The sequence below is a fragment of the Oncorhynchus mykiss genome, chromosome 7 (assembly GCF_013265735.2).
Source record: "Oncorhynchus mykiss isolate Arlee chromosome 7, USDA_OmykA_1.1, whole genome shotgun sequence".
Taxonomy (NCBI): Eukaryota; Metazoa; Chordata; class Actinopteri; order Salmoniformes; family Salmonidae; genus Oncorhynchus; species Oncorhynchus mykiss.
Window position 1 is genome coordinate 20,539,887 of NC_048571.1, and position 20,505 is coordinate 20,560,391.

At 40.9% G+C, this 20,505-nt stretch overlaps 1 protein-coding gene across 2 annotated transcripts; it reads right to left on the reverse strand.

The window, feature by feature from the left end:
- Positions 1 to 717: 717 nt before the first annotated feature.
- LOC110527461 (zinc finger protein 2 homolog) lies at positions 718 to 19,812 on the reverse strand. Of its 2 annotated transcripts, XR_005052543.1 has the most exons (3): positions 19,357 to 19,812; positions 8,761 to 10,958; positions 718 to 1,254 (listed from the first exon to the last, which is right to left on the reverse strand). XR_005052543.1 is itself a non-coding variant. In XM_036982878.1 (2 exons), exons 1-2 carry the CDS (start codon positions 19,634 to 19,636, stop codon positions 10,012 to 10,014), a joined length of 1,227 nt encoding a protein of 408 aa, XP_036838773.1. In that variant the 5' UTR covers positions 19,637 to 19,812; the 3' UTR covers positions 7,838 to 10,011. The 2 variants fall into 2 exon arrangements, 1 of the variants encoding a protein (XP_036838773.1); XM_036982878.1 differs by lacking the exon at positions 718 to 1,254 and having other exon boundaries at positions 7,838 to 10,958.
- Between the last annotated feature and the right edge of the window lie 693 nt (positions 19,813 to 20,505).

Here is a 20,505-nt window from a genome sequence, read left to right on the forward strand (position 1 = left end):
TTTGGCTAAACAGTTTAGGTTGGGCAGAATTTTGAATCCCTCATGAGAAGCACACGTTCAAATATTATTTTTGTTCTAAATCAGAATGAACCACTGCTAAAGTGTGGGAGGGGGAAAAAGAGATGTGAACGAGTATATTGTTCAACTATAAACAATATTGGTAGTCATATCCTCATCGCCCAAGAACTGTCGTTGCCACTAACAGGTGGAAGTTATAAAATATGCTTCTCAAACTTGTTTGATGTCCTTCCCCCATACAGGGCACAGTCATGTTTCTGTGCATTCTTTCCACGTTTCCTTAGGCATTGCTTTGTATCGTGTTTTCTCAGTGGGTATTCTCTTACAATGTACTTCTGGCACTAAAGCATGACAATGTAAGATTTACCCTGTGAACTTCCGTATGCAATGTCAAATAAGAGACCATTGTGAAAGCTGTGCAACAGTCATGGTAGAATGTGGTTTCTCCCCTCGGTCTCCTCACATGCCAGTTCAGATTAGAACAATTCGTGAAACGTTTACAACAATCCTGACAGCATAATGGTGTATCGATTATCCTCACATGCACTCTCGTGACCGCCAGTGCTCAAAGATCTGCTACTAAAGCAGCAATATGATTTCCCTCATATGCGTAGTCAGATTATGGCCATGCAGAAATGATATGCCACAATGACAGCGATAAGGTTGCCCCCCCCCCCCCCTTTTTTTTTTTTGGAATCCTAATGCGATAACTCCCAATCACCACTGAGCAAAACATTTTCTACAGACCTGGCAGTGATATGATTTCTCCCCTGTGTGACTCATGTGGATTTTAAGACCAGTGCCAAAATGAAAACAATTGCCACAATCATTACAGCTAAATACTTTATCCCATGTGTGGATCCTCGTGATAATTCAGATACCCAACTTCCGAAAAACTTTTTTTGTTTCTATCTGCGATTTACACCGGGGCTGAGAGTCACTAGTTTTCTCTGTGGAATCCTCTTCCTTAGATTCTGTTTGGATCTGTTCAGTAGAGGCCATTGTATTCTTCACTTTGGGTTTGTGAGGACTGAGTTGGGTACTGATCAGTCACTTTTTCACCCAGGCAGGAGTGAATACAGTCTTCCTCCTCCTGGATGATCCTGAATTCCTCCTGTTCCTCTTTAATCTGTATGGGGTTCCAGTCATCTTGCCCCAGGATGGGGCTCAACTCCTGCTTACAATGCTGCTGCTCGGGGGGAAACTCCACTTCAGAGACAATGAACTGCTGGAAATCTGAAGGGAAGGAAAAAGGATGAATTACAACTGAAAAGCTGATAAGATAGGGGTTTCTGAATTGTCCATCCTTCAACTAACAGACGATTTGTGCTATCTGACGTAAGACAATGGGGTCTCTGTTACAGGATAGGTTCAGCACCATGAGAGTAGTCTGTTAGCTAGTTGTGGTATAAGTTTGCAATCTTTTTGATCAGTCATGGAAGTAACAGTGCATGTTAAAAAGGTGGAGAAAGACTCCAGTTTGGTACAGCCGATTAACGGTACCTAACAGGCATTAATATTCGATAGGGCTGTGACGGTCATGGAATTTTGGATGACCAATCACTCTAGGATGCCCACGAGCCTCGTCTGAAGGTAGCCTGGTACCAGGTTAAAATGTATGGAAGAAGTTTAGTGCCTAAGAAAAGGGTTCCCCAAAAAAATATGGATACTTCTTATATCCCTGATAAAGGACAGACATTTCAAAACAAACTTCCTTGATTTATTTGACTTCCATTGTATGAATCTGTTATTCAATGCATTTATATGAGCCAATAGCAGTTAGGCCAAATTCAATGTTTCATCCTCCCAAAAAGTATACTTTTTTTTTTTTAAACCTAAAATTTTAAATCAAATAGCTAAATGATCCTTGGTATGACCATCTTAAAACAATTCAATACGTTAGCTTAGTAGAACCCCAATATGGTTGTTTACACAGGCAGCCAATTGATACTTTTTCCACCAATTGGTCTTCTGACCAATCACATCAGATCTTTTTCAGAGTTGATCCGATTAGTGAAAAAAATATCAGAATTGAACTGCTTGTGTAATTGCAACCTATGGTACTTACCTGTTGTATCCTGTGTATTGTTACAGTTCTGATTAAAGAGATTATTTTGTACACTTCTTAGCCAGTAGTTCTGAAAGTAGTGCTCACGAGCCAAAAGTGGTCCCCGAAAATTGCATACTATGTCACATGTGTACCACACCTTTGCTCTCTCTCTCACTGCTGTGTGTGCAACTTATTAGCTGCCACTCAAATGGCGAGGAGCTGAAGCTCATTGGCTAGGGGTTGGCCCACGTGGGGGAAAATGGTGCAGCATAGCATCCAGACAAAGTTGCTTTAAAACTACAGATTTTGTGGTAAGAAAAATAAGAATTAATTATGATCAGATTATGCATGTATGAGGTAAACATTTACACATCCAGTCAAAAATGGGAGGTTTAAAAAAGACTTGGTAACCAAAGTGCCGGTGCATGTCTTTAAATGGACTTAAGACAGGTCCAGCCTGGTTTATGGAAGAGTTTAAACTGGCTGTGTAGCTAAAAAAAAAAATATCAATGGGTAGCAAGGCTTTAGTGAATACAGCACACTTTGCATGAGCCACAGCAGTTATCATTTGAATGAACATTACCATGGAAATTATTGCATCACAATACCAGTTAGTCATTGTGAGTGTACCAGTCAAATTGACAGGGTTACACGGAACCCAAACCGATTGTGCATAAATGTATTTTGTCCCCCTACACCAAACGCGATCACGACACGCAGGTTAAAATATCAAAACAAACTCTGAACCAATGACATTAATTTTGGGACAGGTTGAAAAGCATTAAACATGTATGGCAATTTAGCTTGCTAGCTAATTTGTCCTGGGATATAAACATTGAGTTGTTATTTTACCTGAAATGAATAAGGAACTCTATTCCGACAATTAATCCACACAACGGCCAACCGAATCGTTTCTAGTCATCTCTCCTTCCAGGCATTTTTCATCTTTGAATTTGTATGGTGATTGTATCTACACATTCATAGTATTACCACCACCACCGAAAAAACTGTTCGTCTTTCAATCACCCACGTGGGCATAACCAATGAGAAGATGGCATGTGGGTACCTGCTTTTATAAACCAATGAGGAGATGGGAGAGGCAGGACTTTCAGCGTGATCTGCATCAGAAATAGAAAGGAGTTCTATTTTAGCCCTTGGTATTCCAGACACTCGTTGGCACGTGAGCAGTGTGGGTGCAATAATTGAATAACTTGGATATCTACATTTATTTTGCGACGCTCACACACTCGATGTGTCTGGTCCGGTCAGCATGTTAGATTCCAAGCCCATTCTATTAATTATACATTGCTCAAAAAAATAAAGGGAACACTTAAACAACACAATGTAACTCCAAGTCAATCACACTTCTGTGAAATCAAACTGTCCACTTAGGAAGCAACACTGATTGACAAATGTCACATGCTGTTGTGCAAATGGAATAGACAACAGGTGGAAATTATAGGCAATTAGCACCCCCAATAAAGGAGTGGTTCTGCAGGTGGTGACCACAGACCACTTCTCAGTTCCTATACTTCCTGGCTGATGTGTTGGTCACTTTTGAATGCTGGCAGTGCTTTCACTCTAGTGGTAGCATGAGACGAAGTCTATAACCCACACAAGTGGCTCAGGTAGTGCAGCTCATCCAGGATGGCACATCAATGCGAGATGTGGCAAGAAGGTTTGCTGTGTCTGTCAGCGTAGTGTCCAGAGCATGGAGGCGCTACCAGGAGACAGGCCAGTACATCAGGAGACGTGGAGGAGGCCGTAGGAGGGCAACAACCCAGCAGCAGGACCGCTACCTCCGCCTTTGTGCAAGGAGAAGCAGGAGCACTGCCAGAGCCCTGCAAAATGACCTCCAGCAGGCCACAAATGTTAATGTGTCTGCTCAAACGGTCAGAAACAGACTCCACGAGGGTGGTATGAGGGCCCGACATCCACAGGTGGGGGTTGTGCTTACAGCCCAACACCATGCAGAACATTTGGCATTTGCCAGAGAACACCAAGATTGGCAAATTCGCCACTGGCGCCCTGTGCACTTCACAGATGAAAGCAGGTTCACACTGAGCACGTGACAGAGTCTGGAGACGCCGTGGAGAACGTTCTGCTGCCTGCAACATCCTCCAGCATGACCGGTTTGGCGGTGGGTCAGTCATGGTGTGGGATGGCATTTCTTTGGGGGGCAGCACAGCCCTCCATGTGCTCGCCAGAGGTAGCCTGACTGCCATTAGGTACCGAGATGAGATCCTCAGACCCCTTGTGAGACCATATGCTGGTGCGGTTGGCCCTGGGTTCCTCCTAATGCAAGACAATGCTAGACCTCATGTGGCTGGAGTGTGTCAGCAGTTCCTGCAAGAGGAAGGCATTGATGCTATGGACTGGCCCGCCCGTTCCCCAGACCTGAATCCAATTGAGCACATCTGGGACATCATGTCTCACTCTATCCACCAACGCCACATTGCACCACAGACTGTCCAGGAGTTGGCGGATGCTTTAGTCCAGGTCTGGGAGGAGATCCCTCAGGAGACCATCCGCCACCTCATCAGGAGCATGCCCAGGCGTTGTAGGGAGGTCATACAGGCACGTGGAGGCCACACTACTGAGCCTCATTTTGACTTGTTTTAAGGACATTACATCAAAGTTGGATCAGCCAGTAGTGTGGTTTTCCACTTCACAATCCAGACCTCCATGGGTTGATTTACATTGATAATGTGTGATTTTGTTGTCAGCACATTCAACTATGTAAAGAAAAGTATTTAAGAATATTTAATTCATTCAGATCTAGGATGTGTTATTTTAGTGTTCCCTTTATTTTTTTGAGCAGTATATTTCTGTGTGCTGCATGGAGGGGGGTGTTGCCTAGGCAACTGTAGACTTGTTTTCCACAACACCTTACTTGTTTCAGCAAGGAGCAACAAAAAGTTAACACGTTAAGAAACTTACTCAAAACGCACGTTTGTCTTCATCCATAACCGCTGGTGACGCAATTATATTTTAAAGAAGAAAAGGCTTTGTCTGAATTTAATAAAATGACTAAGAGTCCAACGCCTACTGGTCCCAGTAAGAGAAAAAGCCCACCAGCTGACAATCGAGGCAAAGGGGAATGAAATGGAGCAGCAATGTTCCTGCGCTGCAGGGTATGTCTCACCATAATTTAAAAAGCAAGCGCATACTATATTGTGTACAACATCAGCTGTAACGTTAACCTATTTGACTTTAACAAACATACCATTTTATGGTAGCTCCACTGGTTACTTCTCTTATATGTCCGGGCTAATCCATACCCTGGAACCTTTGGAGTGCCCAAGATGAAGTCCCCAGACCAAGAAAGGTTTACAGGTTGTCATTACCTCTGTCAAAAAGCTGATGATACCTACGCTCTCACACCACATCATGAGTACCGCTACCAAATTATGGGTGGGAATCACAAGGATGCCGTGATGTGATTCTTTGTGTCAGGTGTAACAATGACCCCCCTAGCGTGTCCACTTTGATGCAGAAAAGTGGGAGTACATGAAAAGCAGCCTGGACTGCTTTTTTTTTTTGCATTTCCAGCCTGCCCGGTGCAGATAAGATCTGTGGCAATGAATGAGGCGAGGCACACACCCATTTCAATGTCCTGGTTTCCTTTGTTGAGGTATCGTCTTCGGTATCCTCTGGTGTCGGTCTCCTCTGTGGTGTTGGTGGAAGCTGCATCTTGCGGATCAGATCTTAATCTGTAGATACATGTGATGATATACACTCGGTGGCCAGTTTATTAGGTACACCACCCTGTTCAGCAAAATGGTCCGCTCCTACAGACCGTGAGTCACGGGGTTGTGTCTTGCTGTATAAAGCAGTCAGGTATCCAGTTGCTGTTCTTTTGAGCATTACAATGAGGAAAACGATTGACCTAAGTAGGGCTACCTCCGACCCCCCAAAAATATCAGTCAATTGGTCGAAATTTTCAAACGTATGTGAGCATATAGATACACCCTGTGCATTTTAATAGAATCAACGATATATGCATTGAGCTTGTCTGATGCTTTAAGCTCCCGGTTTGATTAAATAAGACACTAATGACTCAAGAGGGAGCCAAAGACCAAGATTACCAGAAGAAAAAAAGTACTTAACCTGACCCAACTATTCTCGCTCCTGCTGGCTCTCGCAGATTCTGCCATTACTCTCCTGAAGTTGCCGGTAATAGGTTACACGAGGAGTCTGCAACCTTTCTCATATGGAATGCCAATTTATCTTATTGATCTGCGTGCAAGTTATGATTTTCATATGCACATTTATAATAACATCTTCATATCTCAAAATCATTGTCATGTGGTCAGTCAATTGTATCTAAATGAAAATTATACAAACCTAAAAAATAACTTGTCATGTGGTCTGTCCTTTGCCACCTATGTAAAAATAGACTAGAAAGCCCCCACAAAAAAATATGCTGCTAAAAATAAATATCCTATAAATCACATTTATGATGTTTCCACTGGATCAGAGAATGAAACTTTTTACTTTCACGCTGAGTGGGTATTGAAAGGGAGAGAGCTGGAAAGATTTTTTAGAAATACATTGAGGAATTGTCATTTTCAATGGATGTAAAAACAGACTTTGTACAGATGACAGTGCATGTCAGAGCAAAAACCAAGCCATGAGGTGGAAGAAATTCTCTGTAGAGCTCCGAGACAGGATTTTGTCGAGGAACACATCTGAGGAAGGGTACCAAAAAAAGGACTGCAGCATTGAAGGTCCCCAAGAGCACGGTGGCCTTCATCTTTCTTAAATGGAAGAAGTTTGGAAGCAACAATACTCTTCCTAGAGCTGGCGGCCCGGCCAAAAACTGAGCAATATGGTGAGAAGGGCCTTGGTCAGGGAGGCGACCTAGAACCCGATGGTCACTCTGACAGAGCTCCAGACTTGGAAATGGGAGAACCTTCCAGAAGGATAACCATCTCTTCTGCACTCCATCAATCAGGCCTTTATGGTATTGTGGCCAGATGGAAGTCACCCCTCAGTAGAAGGCACATGACAGCCCACTTGGAATTTGACAAACAGGCACCCAAAGGACTTTCAGACCATGAGATACAAGATTTAACCATTTGGCCTGAATACCAAGCATCACATCTGCAGGAAACCTGGCACCATTCCTACGATGAAGCATGGTGGCAGGAGCATCATGCTGTGGGGATGTTTTTCAGCGGCAGGGACTGGGAGACTAGTCAGGATCGAGGGAAAGATGAACGGAGCAAAGTACAGAGATCTTTGATGAAAACCTGCTCAGGACCTCAAACCGGGGAGAAGGTTTACCTTCCAACAGGAAAACAACCCTAAGCACACAGCCAAGACAACACAGGAGTGGCTTCGGGACAAGTCTCTGAATGTTCTTGAGTGGCCCAACCAGAGCCAGGACTTGAACTCGATCGAACATCTCTGGAGAGACCTGAAAATAGCTGTGCAGCAACACTCCCCATCCAACCTGACAGAGCTTGAGAGGATCTGCAGAGAAGAATAGGAGAAACTCCCCAAAAACAGATATGCCAAGCTTGTAGCTTCATACCTAAGACTCGAGGCTGTAATCGCTGCCAAAAGGTGCTTCAACAAAGTACTGAGTAAAGGATCTGAATACTTATGTAAATGTGATAGTTTTTTACTTTTAATAATTTGCAAAAATGTTAACCTGTTTTTGCTTTGTCATTATAGGGGGGGGGGGGGGGGGGGGTGATTTAATCGATTTTAGAATAAGGCTGTAATCTAATGAAATGTGGAAAAAAATCAGGGGGTCAGAACACTTTCCGAATGCACTGTACATGTTTAATATTACATAAACATAGCATGTCAAATGTGCCATGACCTTCATTTGTTTTTTCCTCTCTGTCAGGTTAAGGAACTTAATTATTCTAACAAACTACTAAAGTTAAAAAGGCATTGGATTGGTGTAAAATTGGGAAAGAGTTCTCTTTCACCAGGGGCTTATCCTTTAAATCCAAGTCACATTCAGATTGTTTTATAATTGAAACCAAACCTATGTCCCAGCCATTAAGTTGCATGGAGTCGTCTCTACTGGCTAAAAGCCTGGGCAGTGTTTTTGAGGACTTTCACCATTTTGATTTCATTAACGTTTATTAACATTAATTCATTGTCTGTTCCTTCCTGATGATCCAGTTTGAGTCCTGATGCCAGGTCATTAGGAATAATCACCCTATGAATTTTACTCATGAAGAAGAAAATTGACTTTTTAGATGAGATGACCTCAACAGCACTGCCCATTCTCTCACAGATGCCATCGTGACACAGAGATGTTATGTCTATGGTCCAGGCCCATCAACTTATATATTACAGCGCCCAGAAGTGACATCCTAAAACAACAAATGTCTCCTGGCCTCCCACACATAGGCTACTAAATATAAAAACGAAATAAACATTTCTATCAAAACTCAAACAAAATAAAAACTAGCAAATCAAGTCTAAAAACTAACTCCAACTAAACTGAATTTCTAATCAAAATAAAAAATGAATATTAAATCACAAAACTATAACCTTGCAACGATCACTAGCGGCTGTTCAAGCTATAAATGATGCAGAGGCCGGCTGCTAGTGACCCAGCGTGAGCTTGCTAGATGTAGCCTATCTTCCTGCTAACTGAATTAAACCGTCAACATTGTCAATGTTCCTAAAATGAACGTTGAATAACAGAAAAAAAAGTTACAAACCTGCTCTATAAACCTTTATCTCAGATTTCAGGATGACTTCAAGCAGCCCCTGTAGACAGACGTCCGTTGTCCTCTTTCGATAGATAAACGTTGTCCTGGTAACTGTTACTCTGATATCGTTTTTGCAAATGCTCTGAATATCTCATCCACAGCGCCTGGTTAAAAATCACTCAACAACTCCAATTTAGACATTTTTCAGATAATGGCTAGCTTGTGTTATGTTCTGTCACCCGTGAAGCCAACATGAGTAATGAAGCACTTCCGGGTCAAGTGTAAATATTTCAAAGTTAGTCATGTCACGTGAAACTGTAAAATTAATAATAAAGGCTTGAATGATTGTATTATCAACATATCTTATACTAGTTATAAAACACATGGACCTCAAAGTAATTCTGATTAAAAAAAATGTAAACAAGGCTCCCACTCTTTTCAATAAATCATTACATAACTTTTCCATAATGTTTTATCATGATTTACAAGGAAGACAGTACTCAATAGGGGGCTAAACACACAATAACTACACACCGAAGTAGGTATTATACATGAGTACATAAACGATGTATCAATTCTCTAGGTTTGTTCAGGTAGAGAATGGCTACTGGTGTCTAGTGGGCTGAACTGGAATCTAATGGTCTCTACTGGATTCAATAGGACCAGTGGCCGTTTAAGTGGCCGTTTGAGCGAGACTCGGTTACAGCTTGCATCAACGTGGATTTCATCAGATCAAGATAATTGTATCACGATCGTTGGACCAATTATTTGACAGATGTTGTGCAGTGATTGCCTGGCAGGGTTCACATGGAAAGTTATAAAATGAGATTAATATAATCAAGTTAAAAACTATGAACAATAGTAACTTGTCTGTCTGATGCCCTTCCCTACACAGGGCACAGTCATGTCCCGTGCATTCTCTCCCTGTGTCTGCTTAAGCCTTTGTTTTGAAGCAATCATCACTTAGCCTATATAGTGTGTATTCTGAAGACAATTCAATGCACTTTTGGCACTTAAGCATTTGACAGACGCTTGTAAGATTCCTCCTGTGTGAATGTCTCATACACAATGTCAAAAAAAGGCAGTTGTGAAATATTTTCTACTCGTGGCAGTAATGTGGTCTCTTCTTTCCGATGTCCCAGACAATTCAAACAATTAGTGAAATATTTACAACAATCCTGACAGCAATATAGTTTATCGCTCATGTGATTATCCTCATATGAACTCATGTGACTAACGCCAGTTCTGAAAGATCTGCTACTATAGCGACAATGATGTGATTTCCCTCGTGTGAATCCTCATATGCGTTGTCAGATTACCTTTATGACGAAAATATTTGCCACAATGATGACAGCTATAAGATTTCTCCCCTGTGTGAATCCTAATGTGACTACTCAAATTACTAGGACGAGCGAAACATTTGCCACAGACCAGGCAGCGATGTGGTTTCTCGCCTGTGTGAATCCTCTTATGAAGTGTCAGCTCACCAACTCGAAAAAAACATTTGCCACAATCATGACAGCGATGCGGTTTCTCCCCTGTGTGAGTCTTTATGTGATAGTTCAGATACCCAACTTGAGAAAAACATTTGCCACATTCACCACAGCGATGCGGTTTCTCTCCTGTGTGGGCCTTCCTATGCAATTTGAAGCGGTCAAGCCGAGTGAATACTTTGTCACAATCTTGACAGTGATACAACTTCTCCCGTGTGTGGGTCCTCATATGAGAATCCAGTGTTCCCATCTGAGTAAAACATTCACCACAGTCACTACAGCAAAATGATTTCTCTTCTGTGCGACTTCTTTGCACTGGAGATTTCAGATCCATGGATTTTCCACCATTCGAGCTTTGTCCTTTTTCTGTCCATGTCTTCTTCAATTTGCACTGGGGATGAGAGTCACTGGTTGGCTGTGAGGAATAGTCTTCCTTCGGTTCTGTTTTGATCTCTTCAGTAGAGGCCATTGTGTCTTCGTATTCTTCACTTTGGGTTTGTGAGGACTGAGTTGGGTACTGATCATAGTCACTTTTCACCCAGGCAGGAGTGAATACAGAGTCTTCCTCCTCCTGAATGACGCTGAATTCCTCATCTTCCTCTTTAATCTGTATGGGGTTCCAATTATATTGCCCCAGACTGGGGCTCCAATCCTGCTTATAATGCTGCTGCTCAGGGGGAAACTCCACTTCAGAGACAATGAATTGCTGGAAATCTGAAGGGAAGGAGAAAAGAGTAGTTAGAATTTATAAGCTGATGAGCTAGGTACTGATGATCTGACATAAGATAAATGGGGTCTAAGATATCCTATGCTATGTTCAGGATTTCGCACTCATCTGTGCTGTTGTTGATTGACTTATGTACACAAACTGTTTGGGCCAATCATTTTCACCAACAGCCGCAATCTGGCTCTAATTATTATAATGGAGGGGGCATAGCTCATTACTGGTCTAAACAACAATAATGATCCATAAAAAAAACACAAGGGTAGTACAGCGAGCGACTGTCTTCAGTAATCTCTGTTAACACAGACCCTTTCAGTTTTGCGTAATTGGTCAGCTGCTCGATTCAGTTCTGGGTCCATACGTGTTAAGAGAAGAGACACTAGAACAAGAACGAGGAGCTCCACCATCTCTCTCTGCAAGTTATGGGCCAAAAGTCCCCTCCCGAAATTCTAAAGATGCTATCCAACTGTGAAATCGTGATTTGTCAACAACAAAAAAACAGGAAAAATCCAAGCACCGGAACTATTCCTGCTCATTTATGTTTACATAGTCTGTCCACGAGAGAACGTCTACAGAGGATGTACTTAATAAACATGGATTTTATATTGTTTATTATATTCACATTTAAAATGATTAATATTGACTGCAAATTACTTAATTTCGCTCGCTATATGAAACCTGCACTATTGATTGTAGAGTTAGAATCCTAGAGTGGACAAAGCCTAAACCCCCGATCAAACCTGATATTTGACTGGAAATGTCTGTGGAGGGAGGTTTGCCTGACGTCTCAAACCTGAATTTAATTCCACTGATTTATTGACAGCTCCACACATTCTGAAACAGACTAGAGGTCGACCGATTATGATTTTTCAACGCCGATACCGATTGTTGGATGACCAAAAAAGCAGATACCGATAAATCGGCTGATTTTATTTATTCATTTTTTACTTATTTGTAATAATGACAATAACAATACTGAATTAACACTTATTTTAACTTACTATAATACATCAATAAAATCAATATAGCCTCCAATAATGAAACATGTTCAATTTGGTTTAAATAATGCAAAAACAAAGAGTTGGAGAAGAAAGTAAAAGTGCAATATGTGCCATGTAAGAAAGCTAACGTTTAAGTTCCTTGCTCAGAACATGAGAACATATGAAAGCTGGTGGTTCCTTTTAACATGAGTCTTCAATATTCTCAGGTAAGAAGTTTTAAGTTGTAGTTATTATAGGAATTATAGGACTATTTCGCTCTATTTCATAAATCTTTGACTATTGGATGTTCTTATAGGCACTTTAGTATTGCCAGTGTAACAGTATAGCTTCCGTACCGCTCCTCGCTCCTACCTGGGCTCGAACCAGGAACACAAAGACAACAGCCACCCTCGAATCAGCATTACCCATGCAGAACAAGGGGAACAACTACTCCAAGTCTCAGAGCGAGTGACGTTTGAAACGCTATTAGCGCACACCCCGCTAACTAGCTAGCCATTTAACATCAGTTACACGAGCCTAATCTCGGGAGTTGATAGGCTTGAAGTCATAAACAGTGCAATGCTTGACGCACAACGAAGAGCTGCTGGCAAAACACACAAAAGTGCTGTTTGAATGAATGCTTACGAGCCTGCTGCTGCCTACCACCGCTCAGTCAGACTGCTCTATCAAATCATAAACTTAGTTATAACATAATAACACACAGAAATAGGAGCCTTAGGTCATTAATATGGTTGAATCCGGAAACTATCATCTCGAAAACAAGACTCTGACTCTGCGTGCAATGAACGCAAGAGAAGTGACACAATTTCACCTGGTTAATATTGCCTGCTAACCTGGATTTCTTTTAGCTAAATACGCAGGTTTAAAAATATATAATTCTGTGTATTGATTTTAAGAAAGGCATTGATGTTCATGGTTAGGTACACATTGGAGCAACGATACGCACCGCATCGATTATATGCAATGCAGGACATGCCCGATAAATTAGTAATATCATCAACCATGTGTAGTTAACTAGTGATTATGATTGATTGATTTTTTTTATAAGATAAGTTTAATGCTAGCTAGCAACTTACCTTGGCTTACTGCATTCGAGCAACATGCAGTCTCCTCGTGGAGTGCAATGAGAGGCAGGTGGTTAGAGCGTTGGACTAGTTAACTATAAGGTTGCAAGATTGAATCCCCCGAACTGACAAGGTAAAAATCTGTTGTTCTGCCCCTGAACGAGGCAGTTAACCCACCGTTCCTAGGCTGTCAATGAAAATAAGAATGTGTTCTTAACTTCTCTAGGATAGGGGGCAGCATTCAGAATTTTTGATGAAAAGCATGCTCAAATTCAACTGCCTGCTACTCATCCCCAGAAGATAAGATATGCATATTATTAGTAGATAGAAAACACTGAATTTTGGATAGAAAACACTGAATTTTCTAAAACTGTTTGAATCATGTCTGTGAGTATAACATAACTTATTTAGCAGGCGAAACCCTGAGGACAAACCATTCAGAATTTTTTTTTTTTTGGTCACTCTTCAATTTTCATTGGGAATCCAGATTTCTAAGGGACCTTCTTGCAGTTCCTACCTCTTCCACTGGATGTCAACAGTCTTTAGAAATTGATTGAGGTTTTTCCTTTGTGTAATGAAGTAGTACAGATTTTTTTTAATGTTTGTTGTCAAATAAATAAATTAGTATTTTGTTGAAATTATGTAAAGACATTCCAACATTGTTCGGCACATTTATTGTGTCCATTTGCATCGTTTTCAATACAGGACTTTTAATTTGGAGGCGAACATTTGATTCCACTACTGTTAATGTTGCTCATTTCACAGTTCTTGTGTGGCTGACCAGTGGGAGCTTGCTAGCCATAAGAATCCGACTAGATGTTCACGACTTCTCGCTCTAGTCAGAACAGTGCTATGCCACGATCAGGACAGCCGGCGCGAGATATGGCTCAGAAAACAAACTCCTAACTATCCTAACCACGGGTTGGAACCAAAATAATTTTCCAATCGTTTTGTTTTGAACAGAACCACCATTTTTTTCGATCCTTTCCACTGTTCCTCCCAGCAAAATAAAGTTCTGAACTGGTTCAAACCAAAAAAGTACCGTTCATATTGTTATTTTTTTAACCTGTAAAATACTATTTTCCTCTCACATTTAGCTCATTAAATTACTTCCAACAGTGAGGATAGAGCAGCTTTCTATGGATCAGGCAAGCTAGTTTGAGCGAGATGCGACTAACATTTTGCTGGTAGGGAGAGAGGGTGGAGAAGGTTTGGGTTGAAGCGCTGGACATCTTGCTGGACATGCATTATCTGAATTAGGCCCACAGAAATGCACCTAGGTGGAGCGGCTTCTATGGAGGAACTTTGAACTTAGCTAATACTAAATCAACCCATTGATTTTGACCTGCTATAGCATTAGCTAGCCTACTGACAACATCTTTTAAAAACTAGTGGTATTTCAATCTTCTTGATTTGTCAGTTGGGATAATTAGCAATACAGTGCTGTGTGTGAGTGAGAGGCCTGCCAGATCTTACAACGCCTAGATAGGTATTTTACAGTATCAGCTAACCACATCATATGTTACAGCAATCTGTCAGTCGATGACACGGTTGTTGACGTGACACACAGCCATTGGATGATGCATGCAAGGACTGAACAGGGGAAGGCGACCCCTGACTAGACCATTTCTTGACTGGTGAGGGGATTTAACTAATCTGGCACGGGTAAGCGTGTTTTGCAATGGGTGAAGTCGGCTCAAAACACATGGAGTAATGAGTAGGATTCTGTGTTTTCAAATGCAAAAGTGATTGCTTTTGATAAAAATGCTTTTATCTGCCTTCCCAATGAAAATTCTTTTACAAATTCAAACGTATCTTATGGAAAAGAGATGTACACTACCGTTCAAAAGTTTGGGGGTCACTTAGAAATGTCCTTGTTTTTGAAAGAAAAGCATTTTTTTTTAATTAAATAACAGCAAATTGTATACATTGTTAATGTTTTACGTTACTATGTTGTAAATTACTATTGTAGCTGGAAACAGCTGTTTTTTTAAATGGAATATCTAGGCGTACAGAGGCCCATTAACAGCAACCATCACTCCTGTGTTCCAATGGCACGTTGTGTTAGCTAATCCAAGTTTATCACTTTAAAAGGCTAATTGATCATTAGAAAACCCTTTAGCAATTATGTTAGCACAGCTGAAAACTGTTGTCCTGATTAAAGAAGCAATAAAACTGGCCTTCTTCCCACTCTTCCATGCAAGAAATTAAGGCTATTCCATGCATGAAATTGCCAAGAAACTGAAGATCTCATACAACACTGTGTACTCCCTTCACAGAACAGCGAAAAACTGTCTCTAACCAGAATAGAAAGAGTGGGAGGCCCCGGTGCACAACTGAGCAAGAGGACAAGTACATTAGAGTGTCTAGTTTGAGAAACAGACACCTCACAAGTCCTCAACTGGCAACTTCATTAGATAGTACCTGCAAAACACCAGTCTCAACGTCAACAGAGAAGAGATGACATAAGACTCCAAACAGCTAATCAAATGGCTACCCAGACCCCACCTGCAACTCTGTTATTATCTATGCATAGCTCCTTTAATGACTCTACCTACATGTACATAATTACCTCGACACCGGTACCCCCCTCTACATAGCCCAGCTATTATTATTTACTGCTGCTCTTTAATAATTTGTTATTATTATCTTTTTTTTGTATTTTCCTAAAACTGCATTGTTGGTTAAGTAAGCCTTTCACTGTAGTACTAGTATTAGTATTAGTAGTATTTGGAGCATGTCACAAATAACATTTGATTAGATTTAACTGGTGGGAAAGGTATTAGGTAAAGTTAAAGCTGTGAGGATCAGGAGAAGTGGGCTAGTTTTCATTTCTTGTACTTCTGCGGAGCAGAAAGAGCGTGTGTTTTGGCTCATCCGATTTGAGCAGGGCGCCCATCAATGTGAAAACTCAGATTAAGGGGGTAATATTGGGCATGTCATGGGGAGTTGACATTAAAGAATAGAAGAATATCCCTGGAGTGGATGACGCAGGTCGGGCAAATTGAGTGGTTAATGGAGAGAAAGTGAGGAGCGTCCTTTTGTTTTTTTAAGCGGAGTCCCTCTCTACCTAGGTGAAGTTGGGATATGTGAATTATCATGTCAGAGCATTTGTGATTTCTTACTCCAAATGGGCAGCGGTTCGTGTGCATATGATAACTGTGAGAGTAGTTTCTAAATGTTCCAAAGTATTATGTTTCTGTCCCTCTCTCTCACCCTCCCCATCTCCTTTGTAACAAGCCGCCATTTGCGTCAGACTGCTAGGGACCTGTTTTAATGTATTAAGTGTGTGTGTTTATCCTGTGTTCCCATTTAGTTAGTTAGTAAATAAATAAACCAATTTGTGTCGTACTGAATCATGAGGCTGTTTTTTTTGCAATGTAGGAGGTTACGACTGTTCAGAATTATTATATGAGGTTATGATTAATACGTTGACTGTTTTATGGATGTGATAGGTAAAGACCTTTAGAGTTTAATTCAGGAGATGGCAAGTCTTTAAACAACCGCTCTCGTGGTGCCCCAAATCCTATTGAGTTAATTGTTACATGATGAATTTAAATCGGGTAACAATTAAACATAGTTGATTAGATAAATAGAAGTCATCAGATTAATGAAAGTAAAGTCATGACAGCCTATTCAATCATTGTGAATGACCTTTGTCCTAGAGTACACCCATGTCGGCATTTGAAAAAAAATATATATATATTTTAAATTTGGGACAGTTTATCTTCAGTTTGGGCCGATTCTGGGATGGTGAAGAAAAAAGTTAATCTCGATGTCGCAACCTAGCTAGCATTGGCCAGAAAGTCAGAGGAGAGAGAGAGAGAGAGAGAGCTGTGCACAACGGAGCAGACTGGAGGACAGAGAGGTTCCTATTAACTCCATTACTGGCTGTTCAGAGGGATGGAAGTCTGCAGCCACACATGAATTAAAACATTTTTTCATAAAACAAGACAAAAAGCAAACTGTTGGCGCGTTTGGATTTATATACTCCAGTTGAAAATATGATTATTTTAGAGCAATACCATTTTACAAGAATGTTCAGAAAAAACAACATACGTTTTAACCATTCACTATCATGAACCAATAAAGGGAGAAATGGAGAGAACAAGGTAAAGCAGTTGGATTAACACGGAACCCAAAACGGTTGCGCGGGTGCGCCATCGTGCATAAATGTATTTTGCCCCCCCCCACACCGAACGCGATTACGACACGCAGGTTAAAATATCAAAACAAACTCTGAACCAATGACATTAATTTGGGGACAGGTCGGAAATCATTAAACATGTATGGCAATTTAGCTAGTTAGCTGGCACTTGCTAGATAACGTTAATTTGTCCTATTTAGCTAGCTTGCTGTTGCTAGCTAATTTGTCCTGGGATATAAACATTGAGTTGTTATTTTACCTGAAATACACAAGGACCTCTACTCCGACAAAAAACGACCAACCGAATCGTTTCTAGTCATCTCTCTTCCTTCCAGGCTTTTTCATCGTTTAACTTATATGGTGATCGCATCTAAACTTTCATAGTATTACCACAACTACTGGCAAAACAGTTCGTCTTTCAGTCACCCACGTGGGTATAACCAATGAGGAGATGGCACCTGCTGGGTACCTGCTACTATAAACCAATGAGGAGATGGGAGAGGCAGGACTTTCAGCGCAATCTGCTTCAGAAATAGGAATGAGTTCTAATTTAGCCCTTGGTGTCGCAGACGCGCGCGAGCAGTGTGGATGCAATAATTGAATAACATGGATTTCTAAATTTTATGTGTTTCTATTTTATGGATTTCTAAATTTTATGTGTCCGGTCTGGTCAGCATGTTAGATTGTCATTATGGAGCCACCTATTGGATTAAGGTGGTAACTCCTCTCTTGCTGCTGGAGCTAGTTTTCAGGCCTTTTTGGCTGATTTTAAGTAGTAATTTAAGTGATAATGCCTGAGAAGCCGGTGTTTGGAGAATATATTAGCACGGGGTGTTGCAAACCGTGCCAATATATCCTCCAAACACCAGCTTCGAGGGCATTATCACTTTTATACAACGGGTTATTGATATATTTTCATTAAAATGTTATTTTGATAAATGTATTCATACTATTTCATCTTTCCACAAGATATAGTCCCGACGACACAAATCTAGGGTTGCTACCCAAGCCGGGGGCGGTTGTTCGTTCTATTGGTTCGGTTGCTGGAGACACGACCCAGTTAATCCGTCTTTTTGTTCTGGATCTATGGACGTGATCCAGTTGTTTGTTCTAAATGTTTCATTGTGTATGTTCTTATCCCTTACTTTCTAGCTAGCCAACTAAGGCTAATTTACAGTCACGTCAAAAAGTGCAGCCAGATTAACAGCAACGTAGCCGCATTTGTTTAAACTGTTTTCTAGTGACATTTATTTGGATACATCCATAACGAGCTAATGAGGCGCAATTTGCCTGGCATAGAAAATGTGCTCACTTGTCAGGACACTTGATCAGAGAAGCTAGCCAACAACACAGAAAACACAATCACTTCAAACTGAAGCTGAAAAGACTGCAAACTAGCTGCACTTCGTTTCGTTTTATATTTTTTCATTTTATATATATCCATAAAAATGATGCCAGTTGGTTCACGATTTCGATTGGCTGAGAAACACGGCCTGCCTGTCTGTCTCGTCCCGACACGTTCATTACTATGGGACAGCAGGAGATCGAATTTAAATATTGAAACTATTTTGCAAATGTCTGAGACAGACAGCATGTATATACAAATCTCCGCTGTTGAAAACAAAATGTTAGTCCAAAAGAAATGTGAGATATTGTCTAGATGCTTTTTATAGTGGAGATCCAAGTTTATAAATTGCCTGGCTGGGCTGATGAGACAGTGGATCGCACAGTCAGATGGAACAGAGTAAATCGGCTAAATCTATTAAGTTAAAATGCCTGTGGCAACTTGTGGATTATAAACTGGGTGATTTGAGCCCTGAATGCTGATTGGCTGACAGCCGTGATACCTGTGGTATAGGTCTGATGTATGACAAAATATGTATTGTTACTGCTCTAATTGCCTTGGTAACCAGTTTATAATAGCAATAAGGCACCTCAGGGGTTTGTGGTATATGGCCAATATGCCATGGCTATGGGCTGTATCCAGGCACTCCGGGTTGAGTCGTTCAAGAACAGCCCTTACACGTGGTATATTAGCCATATACCACACCCCTCAGGCCTTATTGCTTAAATAAACAACGGCTGGAATGCGGTTTTAACCAATCAGCATTCAGGATTAGGCCCACCCGTTTAACAACCTGGCAACCCTAAAGACAGTTACAAATCGATAGCCCACCTTCATCATCAGCCGCGGTGGAATTGCCGGAAGGACTGTTGGTTCTCGATGAACCACTGGTAACAAGCGTCTGTCCTTTGCCACTCACCGACATGTACCTCGACTCGGTCAGGCGGAGTTGCTTCTCTAGCATTTTGATTTGCTCTTTGCTTTGAGAGACTTCTACACTTAACGCGCCACAACAATCCTCTACTAATTTGCAAATCTCTGTCACGGCAGCGGAGGCTAGAATGTCCATGACGGAGCTTATCCGTTGATGCAAAACACTCGACTCAGACATTTTAAGCCCTTGTTTTTTTTTTTACCGGTCACAATTACTTAATCTATTTGGATTCTAAACGTTTTTTTTTTTGCAGCAGCTTATTCACGAAATGGTCATATTTTTAAAGAACATATGGCTTCTTGTTATCAATGTTTCGCCATCTTTGATAATTGTGTTCTTTCTTGGGAGCACATCCGGTCAGATTTTAGATAGACAAATAGTTAGAAAGCGCCACCTACCGCGTGGAGACTAGAAGGCGCATTACTCAGAGTCAAATCTTTGAGCACAAATTGAATTTGGTGTATTCTCTGACAGTAGGAATTATTCCTATGGTTTGCAGAATCATTGTTTAATAATTGAGTAACTGTTTTTATATATGGTCTTTTTTTTGTACACCATCTCTTACTGGAAATGGAAACTCTTATCCAAATAAGGCTGTAAAAACATTCCATGCAAAATGTCTCATCGAAACACACCCCCATATCCAGTCTACACCCTTTGCTGTATTTAACAGAGCCTTAGCCGAGCCTAAGACAGGTCTCAGTAAACAGGTCAATTGAGGCTCAATAAATAAATGGAGGACTCTACAGACTTTCTGTTCTCATCTTAAATCTTTTCTCATTCCATTTTATACTGTCAACCAAAAGCAACATATCCAATGTGTTTTTTATATATACACACACACACACACACACACACTTAAAAAAACAATACCAGTTTAAGTACATAGAAATACATTTTTAGAGAAATTACAACACATTTAACCTGTTGGCGAACACTTATTTAGAGTAACTGTTTGCAGTAAAATAATACCAATGTTCAAAGCAGTGAGAAATCTTCATGCACTGAATTGTGTGTGGCTAACAAGATAATCAACGTTGTGAAGC